This window comes from Panthera onca, chromosome D1 (genome assembly GCF_046562875.1).
Source record: "Panthera onca isolate mPanOnc1 chromosome D1, mPanOnc1 haplotype 2, whole genome shotgun sequence".
NCBI classification, from domain to species: Eukaryota; Metazoa; Chordata; class Mammalia; order Carnivora; family Felidae; genus Panthera; species Panthera onca.
Window position 1 is genome coordinate 69,299,537 of NC_138348.1, and position 13,730 is coordinate 69,313,266.

Consider the following 13,730-nt stretch of genomic DNA (forward strand, 5'->3'; position numbering starts at 1 on the left):
AGGCCACACGGTTCACAGGGGAGCTGACCCATTCTCTCTGGACTCCAGCCCCAGTACTCTGTCTGCCATGGTACAGTGTGTGTGTGTGTGTGTGTGTGTGTGTGTGTGTGTGTGTGTGTGTCCCTCATGTGTGCAGGCCATTCATGCAAGGGAGCTTCCATGAAGACATGCATGCAAATGCTTATCTCTGAGGTGTCATGTTCACAGGGCCACAAGAAGCTCACCTGCGAGCTCAGGAGAAACACAGGCATCTTAGACAAGGTAGCCTTAGTTTTCCTCTGGTAAAGTAACAAGCCCCTTTTGGGGTTGTGTAGGGATAAAGTACCCGAAGTGTCTAGCCTAGGGCCCACCATGAGCAGCGTAAGCATTCAATAAATGGTAGCAGTTACTGTCCTGCATACGTGTTACTGGCCTGTGTGCAGGACCCCACCTGCCTGCAGATAAGAAAGACAACAGCCTGGCTCAGGGCCAAGGGCTGCTGGCTTTGTCCAAATCCAAACCTGACTTCAGGTATCTTCTACAGGATCTCGACCACCAGTGAAGCCAAGGCCCACTTCCTACCCTCACCTCTCCCTCCACATCTTCCCCTTACCTGCTAACAGGTTTGCTAGTTAGGCACAAGTATGGATCTTTTCAGGTCTGTATCACACAACAGAGGAATGGGGGCACTTCAGAGGGCCAAGATGCCCTCAGCTGGTTTACCCTTCAGACTCTTGGGTAGGGTGACTCAGAGTCAGATGACAGACCCTGAGGGTGGTGTCTTGAGCAGGTCACAGCTGCTGAGCACCTGTTAGGGCTGGGCCTTTTACACGTGGAATCTCACTGAATCCTCGTAAGCAGCCACATGAACAAGCATCATTCCCATTTTACACAGGAGGAGACTGTGTGTGTGTGGCGGGGGGGGGGTCGCTAAATGGTCATAAGTCATCAAAAACTGGGATTCAAGTCCAAGTCTTCCTGTTTCAAAGTCTATGCTCCTTCTACTATCCATAACCCAGCCCTCACCGCCCATGTGGATGGGATCCCACACAGAGGCTGGGAAATGTCAGGGTTACAGGCATGTGCATATCTGTTAGATCCCAAGACGATGAAGGTGAAGACAAGGTTGGTCAAGATGGAGGTGCCTAGGGAAGGGAGGGTATTCTCCCACACTGGACAGCAGCCTACACCATACTGGCTTTCCCATCATAGCCCCTCCTTAGCGGAGTTGCATCTTGGACTCCTGCCTGGCCTCACCCTGGGCTTGCACATGTTAATGACATTCAAGGCCATTCCTTCAAGCCAGGCTATCCAGTATCTATGGCCCATGGAGAAGCACTCACGGGAGGTACAAAGGGTGAGGCAGGAAGGGGCAGAGGAGGCTCCACAGAATCCAGAACCTGCAGCTGTGTTTATCCACCCAGGGATACTCAGGTGCCCCAGAGATAGTCTAGCATCTCCCTCAAGGCTGTGAGGCGATGCAGAGCCCGAGGTACTTTGGAAGTTCCATTTTAGCATCAGCTGGACCTAATTAGCTTTGGAGGGGGACAGGCCCTTTCACAGAGGACTCCATTGTTCCTGGGAACCTGGCAGGAATGTTTATCAGTTCAGAAACTGAGAAGGAGCTGGCTCTCTCCCTCCTGGCCTTGGGGCTGTCCTCCCTTCAGATGCTAATCCATAAAGCCATTCCAAGCCAGGCCTCAGATGAAGCTCAGGGCTGGGGTGGAGCCCAAACTCCCATTTCCTTCAGGAGCAAGGCAGGTGTGGAATCAACACCTGGAAAGCAGCCAAATGGAAACCTGGTGCAACAGCTCAGACTGTCACATGTCAAGTAGCTTCATTGGGTAATCATCTGAAGAAGGGTTTGTGCAAAACATATGCGGGAAGTCTGTACCAAGAGTGTGAGGGAAGAATCCAAGAACACAGTTCAGTCTGCCCACACCTGCCTCAGCCCCACAGAGCCTCAGGCTCAGGACCTAGCTGGATCATTCTCTCCCAGGAGAGGCTCAGGAAAAGGTTATGTAGCAATCCCCACCAAAGAGTCCTGAGCAATCAAGCATTCCTGCAGCTGCAAGGGCACCCATCCCTAAATGCCCACCAAATAAATGTGCACAGTCCCAAACCACAGCAGGCAGTGTAGTGCGGTGGTTACCTGTCCACGTTCTAGTTCAGACTGCGTGGGTCTGAGTTCTGGCTTTGCTGGTTATGAGCTGTGTGATTTGGGACAAGTTATTTCTCTGTGTCTCAGTGTTCCCATCTACAAATGGGATGGCAGTAGTAACTACCTCTTAGGGGATTGTGAGAATTAAATAAGTTAATACGCAAAGACTTTAGGATGTGCCTGACCTTCAGCAAACAGTTATGCATTACTATGATGCTTTTTTCCTGCTCCAGTTCAACTGCACACCTTGGGCTGGGACCATGGCACTCTTGTTTTCCCCACTGTGTGTCCAGCTTCTGTAGTACCCTGACGGCCCTCACTCAGGGCTGGCCTGGTTCTCTGGGCTCAAGTGGTTGGCAGGGCCTTGTTTCCACCCATATGAACCCCCACTCTGCCACCATGCCCCTCTCCATTGCTGAGCCATTGGAAAACTGCCAATGGGTCCTGAATCCAGGTGGACACAGCTCTCCCTGTGACTCCAAACACCTTGTGTCGTGGGAAGGAGACCAAGCTCGTTCCTCTTTTTGGGCAGAGCCACTGGCCAATTCTCCTACCCCTCTATTCTCCTGTTTCACCCACCGTGGGGTCCTAGAGGACTTGCATTCTAGCAAGGGAGAGAAGAGTATGCCTGGATCACTGTAAACAAATGCTTTTTGTCTCAATTCTTTGCTTTCATCTTTTACAGCCCAGCTCAAATGTCATCTCTTTGGTGTGGCTTTCCCTGACTCTGGTAGCCAGAATTCTAACTACCAGTTAGATCTTACACAAGTTCCTTTCCTCTGGCCACCTCAGTTTCCTCATCTGTGAAATGGAGGTACTGTTCCCAGACTAACCTGACAGGACATTGGGAGGATCCACTATGAGCCAATGGATGTAAAAGCTTATCTCCCCTCCCCTGACCCTCCTTGCCAGGCACAGGAGGTGGGGAGATACCCAAGTGAGCTGACCACCCAGGTGTCTATAAAACCTATAATACCAAGCCCTTTCCTGGAATGGCCATTCCCTTCTTCTTTACCCACAGAATTCCTATCCAACCTTCAGGGACCAGCTCAAATATCATCTCTTCTGTGAAGCATTCCTACCACCTCCAGGGAAAAGAAATTTCTCTCTCCCATGGACTCCTGTAATTCTTTGTCTCTATTAAATCTCTTATTTTTTAAACTTTTATTATATTTAACTTATATCATTATTGCCTGGCCCTTCACTGTGCTTGAGGTCAAGAACCATATTTTGTTCTTTGGGGGGTAATTTCACAGCATGTAACATGATGCCCAGCACCTAGTAGTTGCTCCATCAGTGATGAGGGAAACAAAGGGAAGAGAAATGCAGTTCAAATTAAATTCCCTCATCATAGCTTGCAGACCACTGATAGATGTCAGAGACATGCAGCGTGTAACGCTCCCCAAGAAGCTTATGGCTGCCTTAATGCCTTAATGTTTATACTTCCTTAAAAACTAAAAGCAACCTTATCTTGACAATAGCTCAATCTTTAGGGTCCTATGAGACCTTGCTTCCAGCATCCAGAAATTCCTTGGAGACTTATGTTACTCTACCTCCCCTCCCTGCACAAACTTGAGAGTATATAATCAGTTGTTCCTCACAACCCTAGTGCAGCTCTTTCTGCCCACAGGTCCTGTCCCCGTGCTTCAGTAAAATCACCTTTTTGCACCAAAGACATCTCAAGAATTTTCTTGGCCATTTGCCCACGAACCCTACTTCAAATTCCATCAATAAGTGTCCATTAACTCAAGTTCAGTTTTGTGTGTTCCCTGGATTCTAGAGTGGGTTCTGGAGGCAAAGTCTACCTTAAGAACCTGTTGTATGTGCAGGATCCTGATCCTAGTAACTGGTTCATCCGGCACCAACAACCAAATCTACAATCTAGATTGTAGCCTGGGAGTGGGATAGCCTTGCATTTCCACAGGACCTCAGTGGCCAGCCAGTACAGGCAGTGAGCCATGTCATAAGGGCTGAAGGACTTCAGGAAACAGTAGGTTCTGGAAGAGTCCAATTGTGTCTGTAGTTAAACATATGAGTTCATTAAATGTTCAATGACTCAATTTTCTTTTTAAAAATGTAAAAGTGTGTATGTATGACGCTACATGTAGCAATTTTTCCTTCCTCCTACAACAGTCACTGAAGACAAATAAACACTCACATGTATGACAGATACCTAATCCACACATCACATTTTACTCTCACAATGACTAGTTGATATAGGTAGTATTATTACCTTCATTTTACAAATGTTGAAATTAAGGCTGAGAGAGGATAAGGAAATTGCCCAAGGTCAAGGAGACTAAAAGTCAGGGCTGACAGCAAAGACGTAGCTCTTTCTAGTCAGTACACAATGCTGCTTTCCCATCAGTGTCAAGTGCTTGCCAAGTACTGGTCTAGTATATGCAAATGGATCTGACATAGTGACTAACACCTCAAGAAATCTGTGTTCTGGTAGAGGGGGCTGATATACAAATAATTAAAAACATGAAGCACAAAAAATGTAACTATGGAATGGAACTACATGTAATGAATTGAGGGGGAGGCAAAGGAAGGAGTGAGCAGTTCAGCCCTGGTGGATCAGGGAGGGCAGAGAAGCTGACTCTTGGGTGACCTTGAAGGCTAGCAACAATTCTGATGGACAGAGAACAAGGAAAGAAGAGAATGCAGATGTCTGAGGCAGAGAGGAACACATGTGCAAAGGCACAGAGGATTAGAGCACCAGACGTACTTGGACATGAGGAACAGATCAGTGTAGCCAGAGCATGGGATTTCTGGGCCGGAGCTGGGCTGTGACAGGCTTACTTTCATCAAAGTGCTGGACTTGTTTCTTTAAGACTTGGAGGCTGCTGATGGCCTTGGAGGAGGGAAATGAGCTGACCTGCACCCTGCAGGAGGGAGGACCTGGGAGGATCATTTCTGAGTAAGAACTGGCAGGTAAACAGGGTCCTACATCCTTTAGAAATGTTCTAGCAGCTCCCAAGGTCTCTGCCACTACTGGTTTCAGATGAGAGTAAGAGAAAAGGAGTCTCTTTCCTCTTGAAAAAGGCAGGTTGAAGACCACTGCTACAGGGTCTGGGTGCAGTCCCCCCATAGGACTACAGAAGAATGGCTCCTTTTTTTTTTTTTAAGTTTATTTACTTTGTTTTTAGAGAGACAGAGACAGTGAGTGAGTGGGGAGGGGGAAGAGAGAGAGAGAAAATCCTGAGCACGCTCCATGCTCAGCACAGAGCCTGAGGCAGGGCTCAATCCCACAAACCATGAGATCATGACCCGAGCCCAAAATCGGGAGTCAGACGTTTAACTGACTGAGCCATTCAGACACTCCATGGCTGCTCTGAGTGATGAGGTCAGGTCTGCTTCAACAGCTGGACCCCACCCCCACCCCAAGAAGATGAGACATGACACACTGCCCTTGGCCAAAGGTGGAAAAGAACCGGCATCAGGGCCTCCACGTGCTCAGGCGGCAGGCTCATCCCAAATGCTGGCTTCACAACTGGAACAATGTTTTTCCAAATCAAGAAAAGATGTTCTAGATCCATGATTACATGCTCCTCATATACCAAAGGATTTATAAATTCTATGCAAACATAAATTACACATCAGTGCACAGCACACTGTATCTTAACATATTCTAACACAGACTAAAACAGTGGTCCATTACATATAATAAACCCAGGCCAGTCTTTTATCAGCAGTGCTAGAAATATGTATTGATAATAACCAGGCACCTTGCACTGAGGATCTTTGGAAAACACTCTCATTTTTCCTTTTTTATACCTTTTTAAAAATATATATTCTGAACTCATCATGAAAAAAAAAACACAAGCAATCTTTTTAGAAAGACTGCCCTCTAAATTCTTTGGCTCTGAAAGAAACTGTAGTGCCAAATTTTTGTCTAATAAAATGACATTTTAAGTGGAATCTGAGTCAAGCCCAAATGAAGGAATACTGCTTCTTTGAGTCAGCAAAAGAATTCAGTCTTTGGTATCCAACACTCCATTATTCATTGGCCCGAACTGGCAAGAGACCGTCGGCACTGTGGAGATGACAAGAGACGGGGTAGGTGGTAGGTAGATAATGAGAGAAAAACAATCTGAAATACCTTTCAGGCTAACTTTGAACAACATGTTGAGCATTTATCATTGGGAGGTGGAAGGGCTCTGTTATTCCCTTGCTAGACCCTCTCTCAGCTCATTTCTCTGGGCGTGGAGTAATTTCCTGAGCAAGAGCTTAAGATCAAATGTCTTGTCGAGCCTTTGGCGCAACCAGGAATAGCCTCCAGAGTCCCATTAAGCAAGGCCAGAGGGAAGAATAGATTCCCCAACATGAGACGGCCCCTCCCTGAGCCCACGCCCCAGGATGGCTCACCGGGGCCTGCGGAAGGTCAGGCCATAGTGCTGACAGGCCAGCCCCACGGTGGGGGTGTACACGATGGGCATGAATTTCTCCACGTCTGACGTCAGCACTCGGTAGAAGAGCTTCTCGTTCCGGTCCTGGAGTGTCATGAGAATGATGTACCTTGGAAAGGGAGACGAGAATCACACTGGTCACATGAGCACCATAGTGGCAGAGCAGAGGTCCCTTGATGCAAAGACCCAGGGCTCCCGTTCAGCTACTTACAATGGCACGTTCATGGGCAAATCACTATCTCCCCTAAGCATGGGTCTCATTTCTTGTAAAATGTGGAGGATATTGTCTGCCTTATAGTACTTATCATTATTCATGGCATAGACACTATTCTAAACATTTTATATTAACTCATTTAAAACCCCCAAAGACTTGTGAGGTAGGTCCTATAATTCTGGCTGTTTTATAGATAAGGAGGGTAAGGCACAGAGAAATGAAATGGATTTGAACTCAAGCAATCTGACTCCAGAATCACAACCATGATGCAAGATGGTTAGTTATGTTATTACTGTGTGGACATTACTGAATGAAAAAATAATAGGGGCGCTTAGGTGGCTCAGTCAGTTAAGCTTCTTGACTTTTGCTCAGGTCATGATCTTGCCAGTCAGAGTTCGAGCCCCTCATCAGGCTCTGTGCTGACAGTTCAGAGCCTGGAGCCTGTTTCAGATTCTGTGTCTCCCTTTCGCTCTCTGCCCCTCCCCCATTCGTGCTGTCTCTATTTCTCTCTCTCTCTAAAAAATAAACATTAAAAAAAATTTAAAAAGAAAAAATAATAATATGCTGGAGGTGGCATAGAGTCGAGGAAAATACAGAACACACCAGAGCTGGACTTTCCCACTACAAAGGGCTGGTCCCTGTCACAAGCAGAGCTCCCCGAGTGGCTGAGTACCACTTGACCTCAGGAGGTGTGCTCCAAAAAAAATCTCTTTCTCACCTATTCCCTGAAGCCTGAAATCAGTAAGCCAGGAAAAAAGCCTTTCATTCAGAGTCCTGAAAATGCAAAAACCCTGGGGGAAAAAAACCCAAGGGCTGAAATTCAAGGTGAGGTGTTGGTGACTACTGATATCACACCCGTTCTGGACAACAGTGTAGGAGAGTATGGAGGCACTTGAGCCCTGGCATGGAATGGGGTGGGAGAGAGGTACCCAGAGGGGAATGATCCCTCACATGGTATCAGGGTCCTGGGTTTGAACCCCAGTTCTGCTGTTAACTAGCATTGTGACTCTGGGGAAGTCATGTGACTTCCCGGGGCCTCAGCCTCTTCCCTACCAAAGGCCCTGGTCTAGAACTAAAAACAGTGTTTTAGAAGGAAGGGAGGATTTCTGCTTGCGTAGCCAGGATCTCAGCTCGTTACTAGTGTTCTGAGCTCATTCCCTTACTCAGTAGCCATTTGCACACACCCTATACACCCTATACACACACAGTTACTATAAATTTACCAGCATACCATTACCCTTACTGGAAAGAAGCCAGGGAGCTTCCTTAGCATTTCCCTGAGCGCCTGCTGAAATAAGGGACTCTGGGAATGAGTGGGTCAGAGGAGTCAACAGACCATCAGGAGCAAGCCCTGTAGAGCAGCCAGTATCAGGCACGTCCCCTGCTCCCTGAGCCTGGCATGTCTTCCCAGGCATATGAGTAAAGTCTATCTAGCTGAAAAAAACTGGGGACAGGGAAGGGTTTAGGACTTTTAATTCTTAGGAAAAAGGATTTCACATTAGACTTTAATTCTTTGTAAATTTAACAAACAGGGGAAGTTCAGATTGTTCAAAGTTAGAACATGTGTAATGCTGTTGGTTGGATTAATCCTGTACTTTCTGGTTTGGTCTTCAGGGTGACATAGTTACCCTGAGAGGAATAAACAAGAAGGAAAGAATATTTGACCTGGGCTGCAGTATGGCCTTGGAGTTAATGGGAGTGATACCCATAGAGTTTACCTGTTCCGGAATAGAGGGAAGGGGGGAAGCAGAGCTTTCATTATTCACTACAATTTAGAAAAAATGGACTCTATGGGGGAAGCATGGGAAGACAGGTGCAGGATTTGACATCCTGCTGAGGGGGACACCCACACCATCAATGACCCAAAGTCTTGGCCATGAAGCTCTACAGATATTTGGGGGGGGGGGTCTCTTATCTTCTCCCCAAATTTCTGCCGGAGCCCAGCAAGGTGCTGTATTTATTTTTGCACGCTTTTGCACAGTGCCTAGTGTTGTAAGTTACAGTTACTATGTAACTATTCTGAGCACATTACAAATACTAATGCATTTAAGGCCTTATCATAACCCTATGAGTTAGATACCACTGGTATGGTACAGATGAGCAATGAACCAGAGGGGCTGAGTAAGTTTTGCTGTTAAGTGATAGAATGAGGATTTGAACTCAGTCTAATACTAGAGTCTAGTCTTACAGCCACTGAGCTCTAATGCCTCTTAGCTATGGCACAGCAGAGCAATTAAAAGCAGACTCTGGAGTGAACTGTGTTCAAATCCTGGCTGTACCAATTCACAGCCATGTGACGTGGGAGGTCACCACCTTCTTTAGTAAAACTGACAAAGCTGACCCTATGATCCCTCATTTGGCTCTTCGTGTAGTACCCCCACTGGGAGAACCCAGAGGGGAGGCAGGGTTATTAACGGCTCCCATAAACCTCTAACATACGACATCTGAGGTCCCTTCGGAGGTGTCATTGTGCATTTCCCCTCTTCTCCCACACATTCCCCTTACTGTAGGAACCTGGGCCATGTACCACTTCCTTGACCCACCTTGCTCCCCTTCTCCCCCTTGCTCCCCTTCTCCCTGTTGAGTGAAATGCCTTCCATGAACCCCAGTGCCGTCTGCTGAAGTCCCATCAGTGCTTCTCTGGCTGACTCAGATACCATCACTTCCCAGAGGCCCAACCAGATTCCACTGGTTGGACGTCAGTCTCCCTTCCCAGTTCTCCCAAGACATGTCTACGGTGCCTCTATCATAACAAGCCCTGTCCCTCAGGGAGACCACCATCCTGTGGAAGACAGGACTGGGTCTGGGATGTCTCAGGGCTCTCAGCCTTTCCCTGCTGCAGAGAACCAAGAGAACCTTGTATGGGCCACAAGAAACAGCTCAGCCTGTGGCTCGAGTAGAGAGAGCAGATCTAGGCACTGACTTGTCCAGGTCGCTCTGCTGCCGCTCATAGTATCTCATGATCCGGAGAAGCTGGACGTCCTGGCTCAGGAAGCAGGGGGGAATCAGGCCGTGGATTCCAAGCTGCAGCCTTTCTTCAAGTGTAAAGGCCATCCCCTGGGAAGAACAAGAAAGAAACACACACGCGAAGGGATATGTGTAAAACTACAGAACAGAAAGGTTCCATTCACAGACAGGCAAAAGTCACTGATTCAACAGTGGGCCCTGCATTTGAATCCCACCTCTGCCATTTAAATGACGGGCAATCTTGTGCTAAGTACTTGGATTCTTCTGAGTTTCAGATTCTTCCCGGAAGAATGAGGAAAATATCTACGTGGTCAGTTTTTTTGGTTAGTTTTTGGTTTTTTTTTTTTTTTGTTTTTTTTTTTTTTTTTCGTTTTTTATTTATTTTTTTTGGGACAGAGAGAGACAGAGCATGAACGGGGGAGGGGCAGAGAGAGAGGGAGACACAGAATCGGAAACAGGCTCCAGGCTCCGAGCCATCAGCCCAGAGCCTGACGCGGGGCTCGAACTCACGGACCGTGAGATCGTGACCTGGCTGAAGTCGGACGCTTAACCGACTGCGCCACCCAGGCGCCCCGGTTTTTTTTTTTTTAAATGTGTTTTATTTTTTAGAACAATTTTGGATTTACAGAAAAAATGAGAAGACAGAACAGAGAGTTCCCATATATCCCCTCAGCCAATTTCTATTATTAATATCGTCTATCACTTCAGTACATTTGTTAGAGCTCAAGAACCTATAGTGACACGTTATTATGAAGCAAACGCCATAGTTTATTCAGGCTTCCTTGAGGTTTTTTTTGTTTTAGAGAGCAAATGAGCAGGGAAGAGGGGTGGGGGGTGGGGCAGAGAGCGCATCTTAAGTAGGCACCATGCTCAACGTGGAGGCTGATGCAGGACTCAATCCCACAACCCTCGGATCATGACCTGAGTTGGAATCAAGACTCAGGCACTCAACCAACTGAGCCACAGGTGCCCCATAGCCTTCCTTAGTTTTTACCTATGGCCCTTTCTGTTGTTCTTTTTTTTTTTTTTTTTTTTTTTTAAATTTTTTTTTCAACATTTTTTATTTATTTTTGGGACAGAGAGAGACAGAGCATGAACGGGGGAGGGGCAGAGAGAGAGGGAGACACAGAATCCGAAACAGGCTCCAGGCTCCGAGCCATCAGCCCAGAGCCCGACGCGGGGCTCGAACTCACGGACCGCGAGATCGTGACCTGGCTGAAGTCGGACGCTTAACCAACTACGCCACCCAGGCGCCCCCTTTCTGTTGTTCTTTTTGCAGGATCCCACACTACATCTAGTGATCATATCTCCTTAGGCTCCTTTGTCTGACAGTTTATCAGACCTTCCTTGTTTTTGATGACTGAGAGTTTTGAGGAGTACTGGTCATGTATTTTATACAATACCCTTCTATGGAATATGTCTGATGTTTTTTTCATGACTCTACTGGGGTTATGGGTTTTTAGAAGGAAGACACAAAGTGCCATTTTACACATCAGATCAAGATACCTACTGTCAACACGATTTATCACTGTTGATATCAACCTTGATCATGACCCTGATCACCTGGCTGGGTAGTGCTTGTCAGGGTTCTCCACCGTAAAGTGACTCCTTTTTTGGAATCTTCTGCATGCAAGATTTGTCCCTTCTCCCCATTTATTTATTCAATCATTTATTTATATTAGAATGGACTCATGTGTATTTATTTTATGCTTTGGGTTATAATCCAATATTTATTTTGTTGCTCAAATTGTTCCAGCTTTGGCCATTGGGAACTCTTTCAGATGGCTCCTGTGTCCCTTTGACATATTCCCCTAATTCCTTCCTCCTCACTCCCTCTTTCTCTTCCTTCCTTCCTCTCTTTCTTTCTTTCTCTCTCTTCCTTCCTTCTTTCTTTTTCTTTTCTTCTCTTTTCTTTCTCTCACTTTCTTCCTGCCTCCCTCCCTCCATCTCTTTCTCTCTCTCTTTCTTTCATCTACTTCTTACTTTCTGGCACAAGATGATCTAGGATCACCTTTTATGTTATAGCCTGCTCTGGTCCTAGAATCAGCCATTCATTCAAGGAGACCTAATTCCTTCTTTGAAACATGGCATTGGAAACCAAGGTCTGGTCTCTACTCAATACATGTGCTACTTACTACTGGGGTTTTATTGTTTCTAGTCCCTCTAAGCTAAAAGAGCAAGGAAATGAATCTATATTAAGCTAAACATAACTTCATAGTAATATCTCTAATCCATTACTGCATGGATCATTCTAGCCTCATCACTTTGCTAATCTGTAAATTCTTACTGCACCAGTGAGAGACTAAGCTCCCAACACTAAGTACATGCCACCCATGTACTTAATTACTCAATTCCAGTATACACAGTTGGTATCAGAATTGTTAACCCATGCCACCATGGGAAACAACTTAATACACTAGATTATAGTGCTTATAAGCTGTTCCTTTTGCCTTTAGTCTTCCAAACTTCACTTATTTCCACAGCTACTTAGGTCAGCACTTTTCCTTCCACTCCTTCACTGAGGTTGTATCATACATCTATGTATGATATAACACAGTTACATTCTCATGTTACAGTGTGCATTTGATCCAGTAGCCTATTAAATGATTTGGAAAAAAAATCTGGATACACTAAGATCCATTCTTTGTACTGTAAAGTTGTAGGAGTTTTGACAAATGCATAAGGTCTTGAATCCAACATTATGGCATCATGCAAAATAGTCTCACAGCTCTAAATATTCCATGTGCTTTACCTATTCATCCCTCCCTTCCTCCCCCTGGACCTCTGGCAACTACTGATTTTTTGGCTGTCTGTACAGTTTTATCTTTTCCAGAATGTCACACAACTGGAATCACACAGTATGTAGCCTTTCCAGATTGGCTAATTTCACTTAGCCAGAAGCACATAAGGTTCATCCATCTATTTCTGCGGCTTCCTAACTCATTTCTTCTCATCATGGGAGGACATTCCATGGTCTGGCTGTCCCCTAGTTTCTCCGTTTATCTATTCATCTTGGTTGCTTCCAGTTTTTGGTGAATATAAATAAAGTTGCTATAAATATTCATGTGCAGGTTTTTGTGCAGACATAAGTTTTCAAATCAATTGAGTAAATACGTAGGAGTGCAAGTGCTAGATCATATGGTAAGGCTATGTTTAGCTTTTTACACAAACTGCCAAACTGTTTTCTAAAGTGGCTGTGCTATTTTGCATTCCCACCGCAGCAATGGAGTTTCTATTGCTCCACATCCTTTCTAGCATTTGGTACTGCCAGTTTTTTAAATTTTAGTCATTGTAATAGAACTGTAATGGCATATTATTGTAGTTTTAATCTGTAACTCTCTATTGACATATTAATGGTGAGCATTTTTTCATATGCTTATTTTCCGTCTGTGTACCTTTTTTGGTGAGGTATCTGCTCAGATTTTTGCCCATTTTTTTTGCTTGTTTTCCTTAATGTTAAGTTTGAACATTTCTTTGATCTGAGTTTCAATGTAACCCATATCAAAACTCAAACGACCTCTTTTGCAGAAATAGAAAAGTCAATCCTCAAATTCATATGCAATAGCAAGGGGCCCTGGACAAACAAAACCATTATTTAATTTAATTTAATTTAATTTAATTTAATTTAATTTAATTTAATTTATTTTTTAATATGAAATTTATTGTCACATCGATTTCCATACAACACCCAGTGCTCATCCCAACAGGTGCCCTCCTCAATACCCATCACCCACCTTCTCCTCCCTCCCACCCCCCATCAACCCTCAGTTTATTCTCAGTTTTTAAGAGTCTCTTATGGTTTGGCTCTTTCCCTCTCTAACCTTTTTTTTTTTTCCCTTCCCCTCCCCCCATGGTCTTCTGTTAAGTTTCTCAGGATCCACATAAGAGTGAAAACATATGGTATCTGTCTTTCTCTGTATGGCTTATTTCACTTAGCATAACACTCTCCAGTTCCATCCACGTTGCTACAAATGGCCACATTTCATACTTTCTCATTGCC

General features: G+C 45.4%; 1 protein-coding gene across 6 annotated transcripts in view; it reads right to left on the reverse strand.

Moving 5' to 3' along the window:
• Window positions 1-13,730, reverse strand: part of ME3 (malic enzyme 3) — a 184,531-nt gene that overhangs the window by 89,004 nt on the left and 81,797 nt on the right. For all 6 annotated transcript variants that reach the window (XM_060605418.3, XM_060605417.3, XM_060605419.3 and 3 more), the window contains 2 exons: window positions 9,687-9,820; window positions 6,509-6,658 (listed from right to left, as the gene is read on the reverse strand). In XM_060605418.3, coding sequence (XP_060461401.1) covers window positions 6,509-6,658; window positions 9,687-9,820 — 284 coding nt within the window. The remainder of the gene's footprint in view (window positions 1-6,508; window positions 6,659-9,686; window positions 9,821-13,730) is intronic.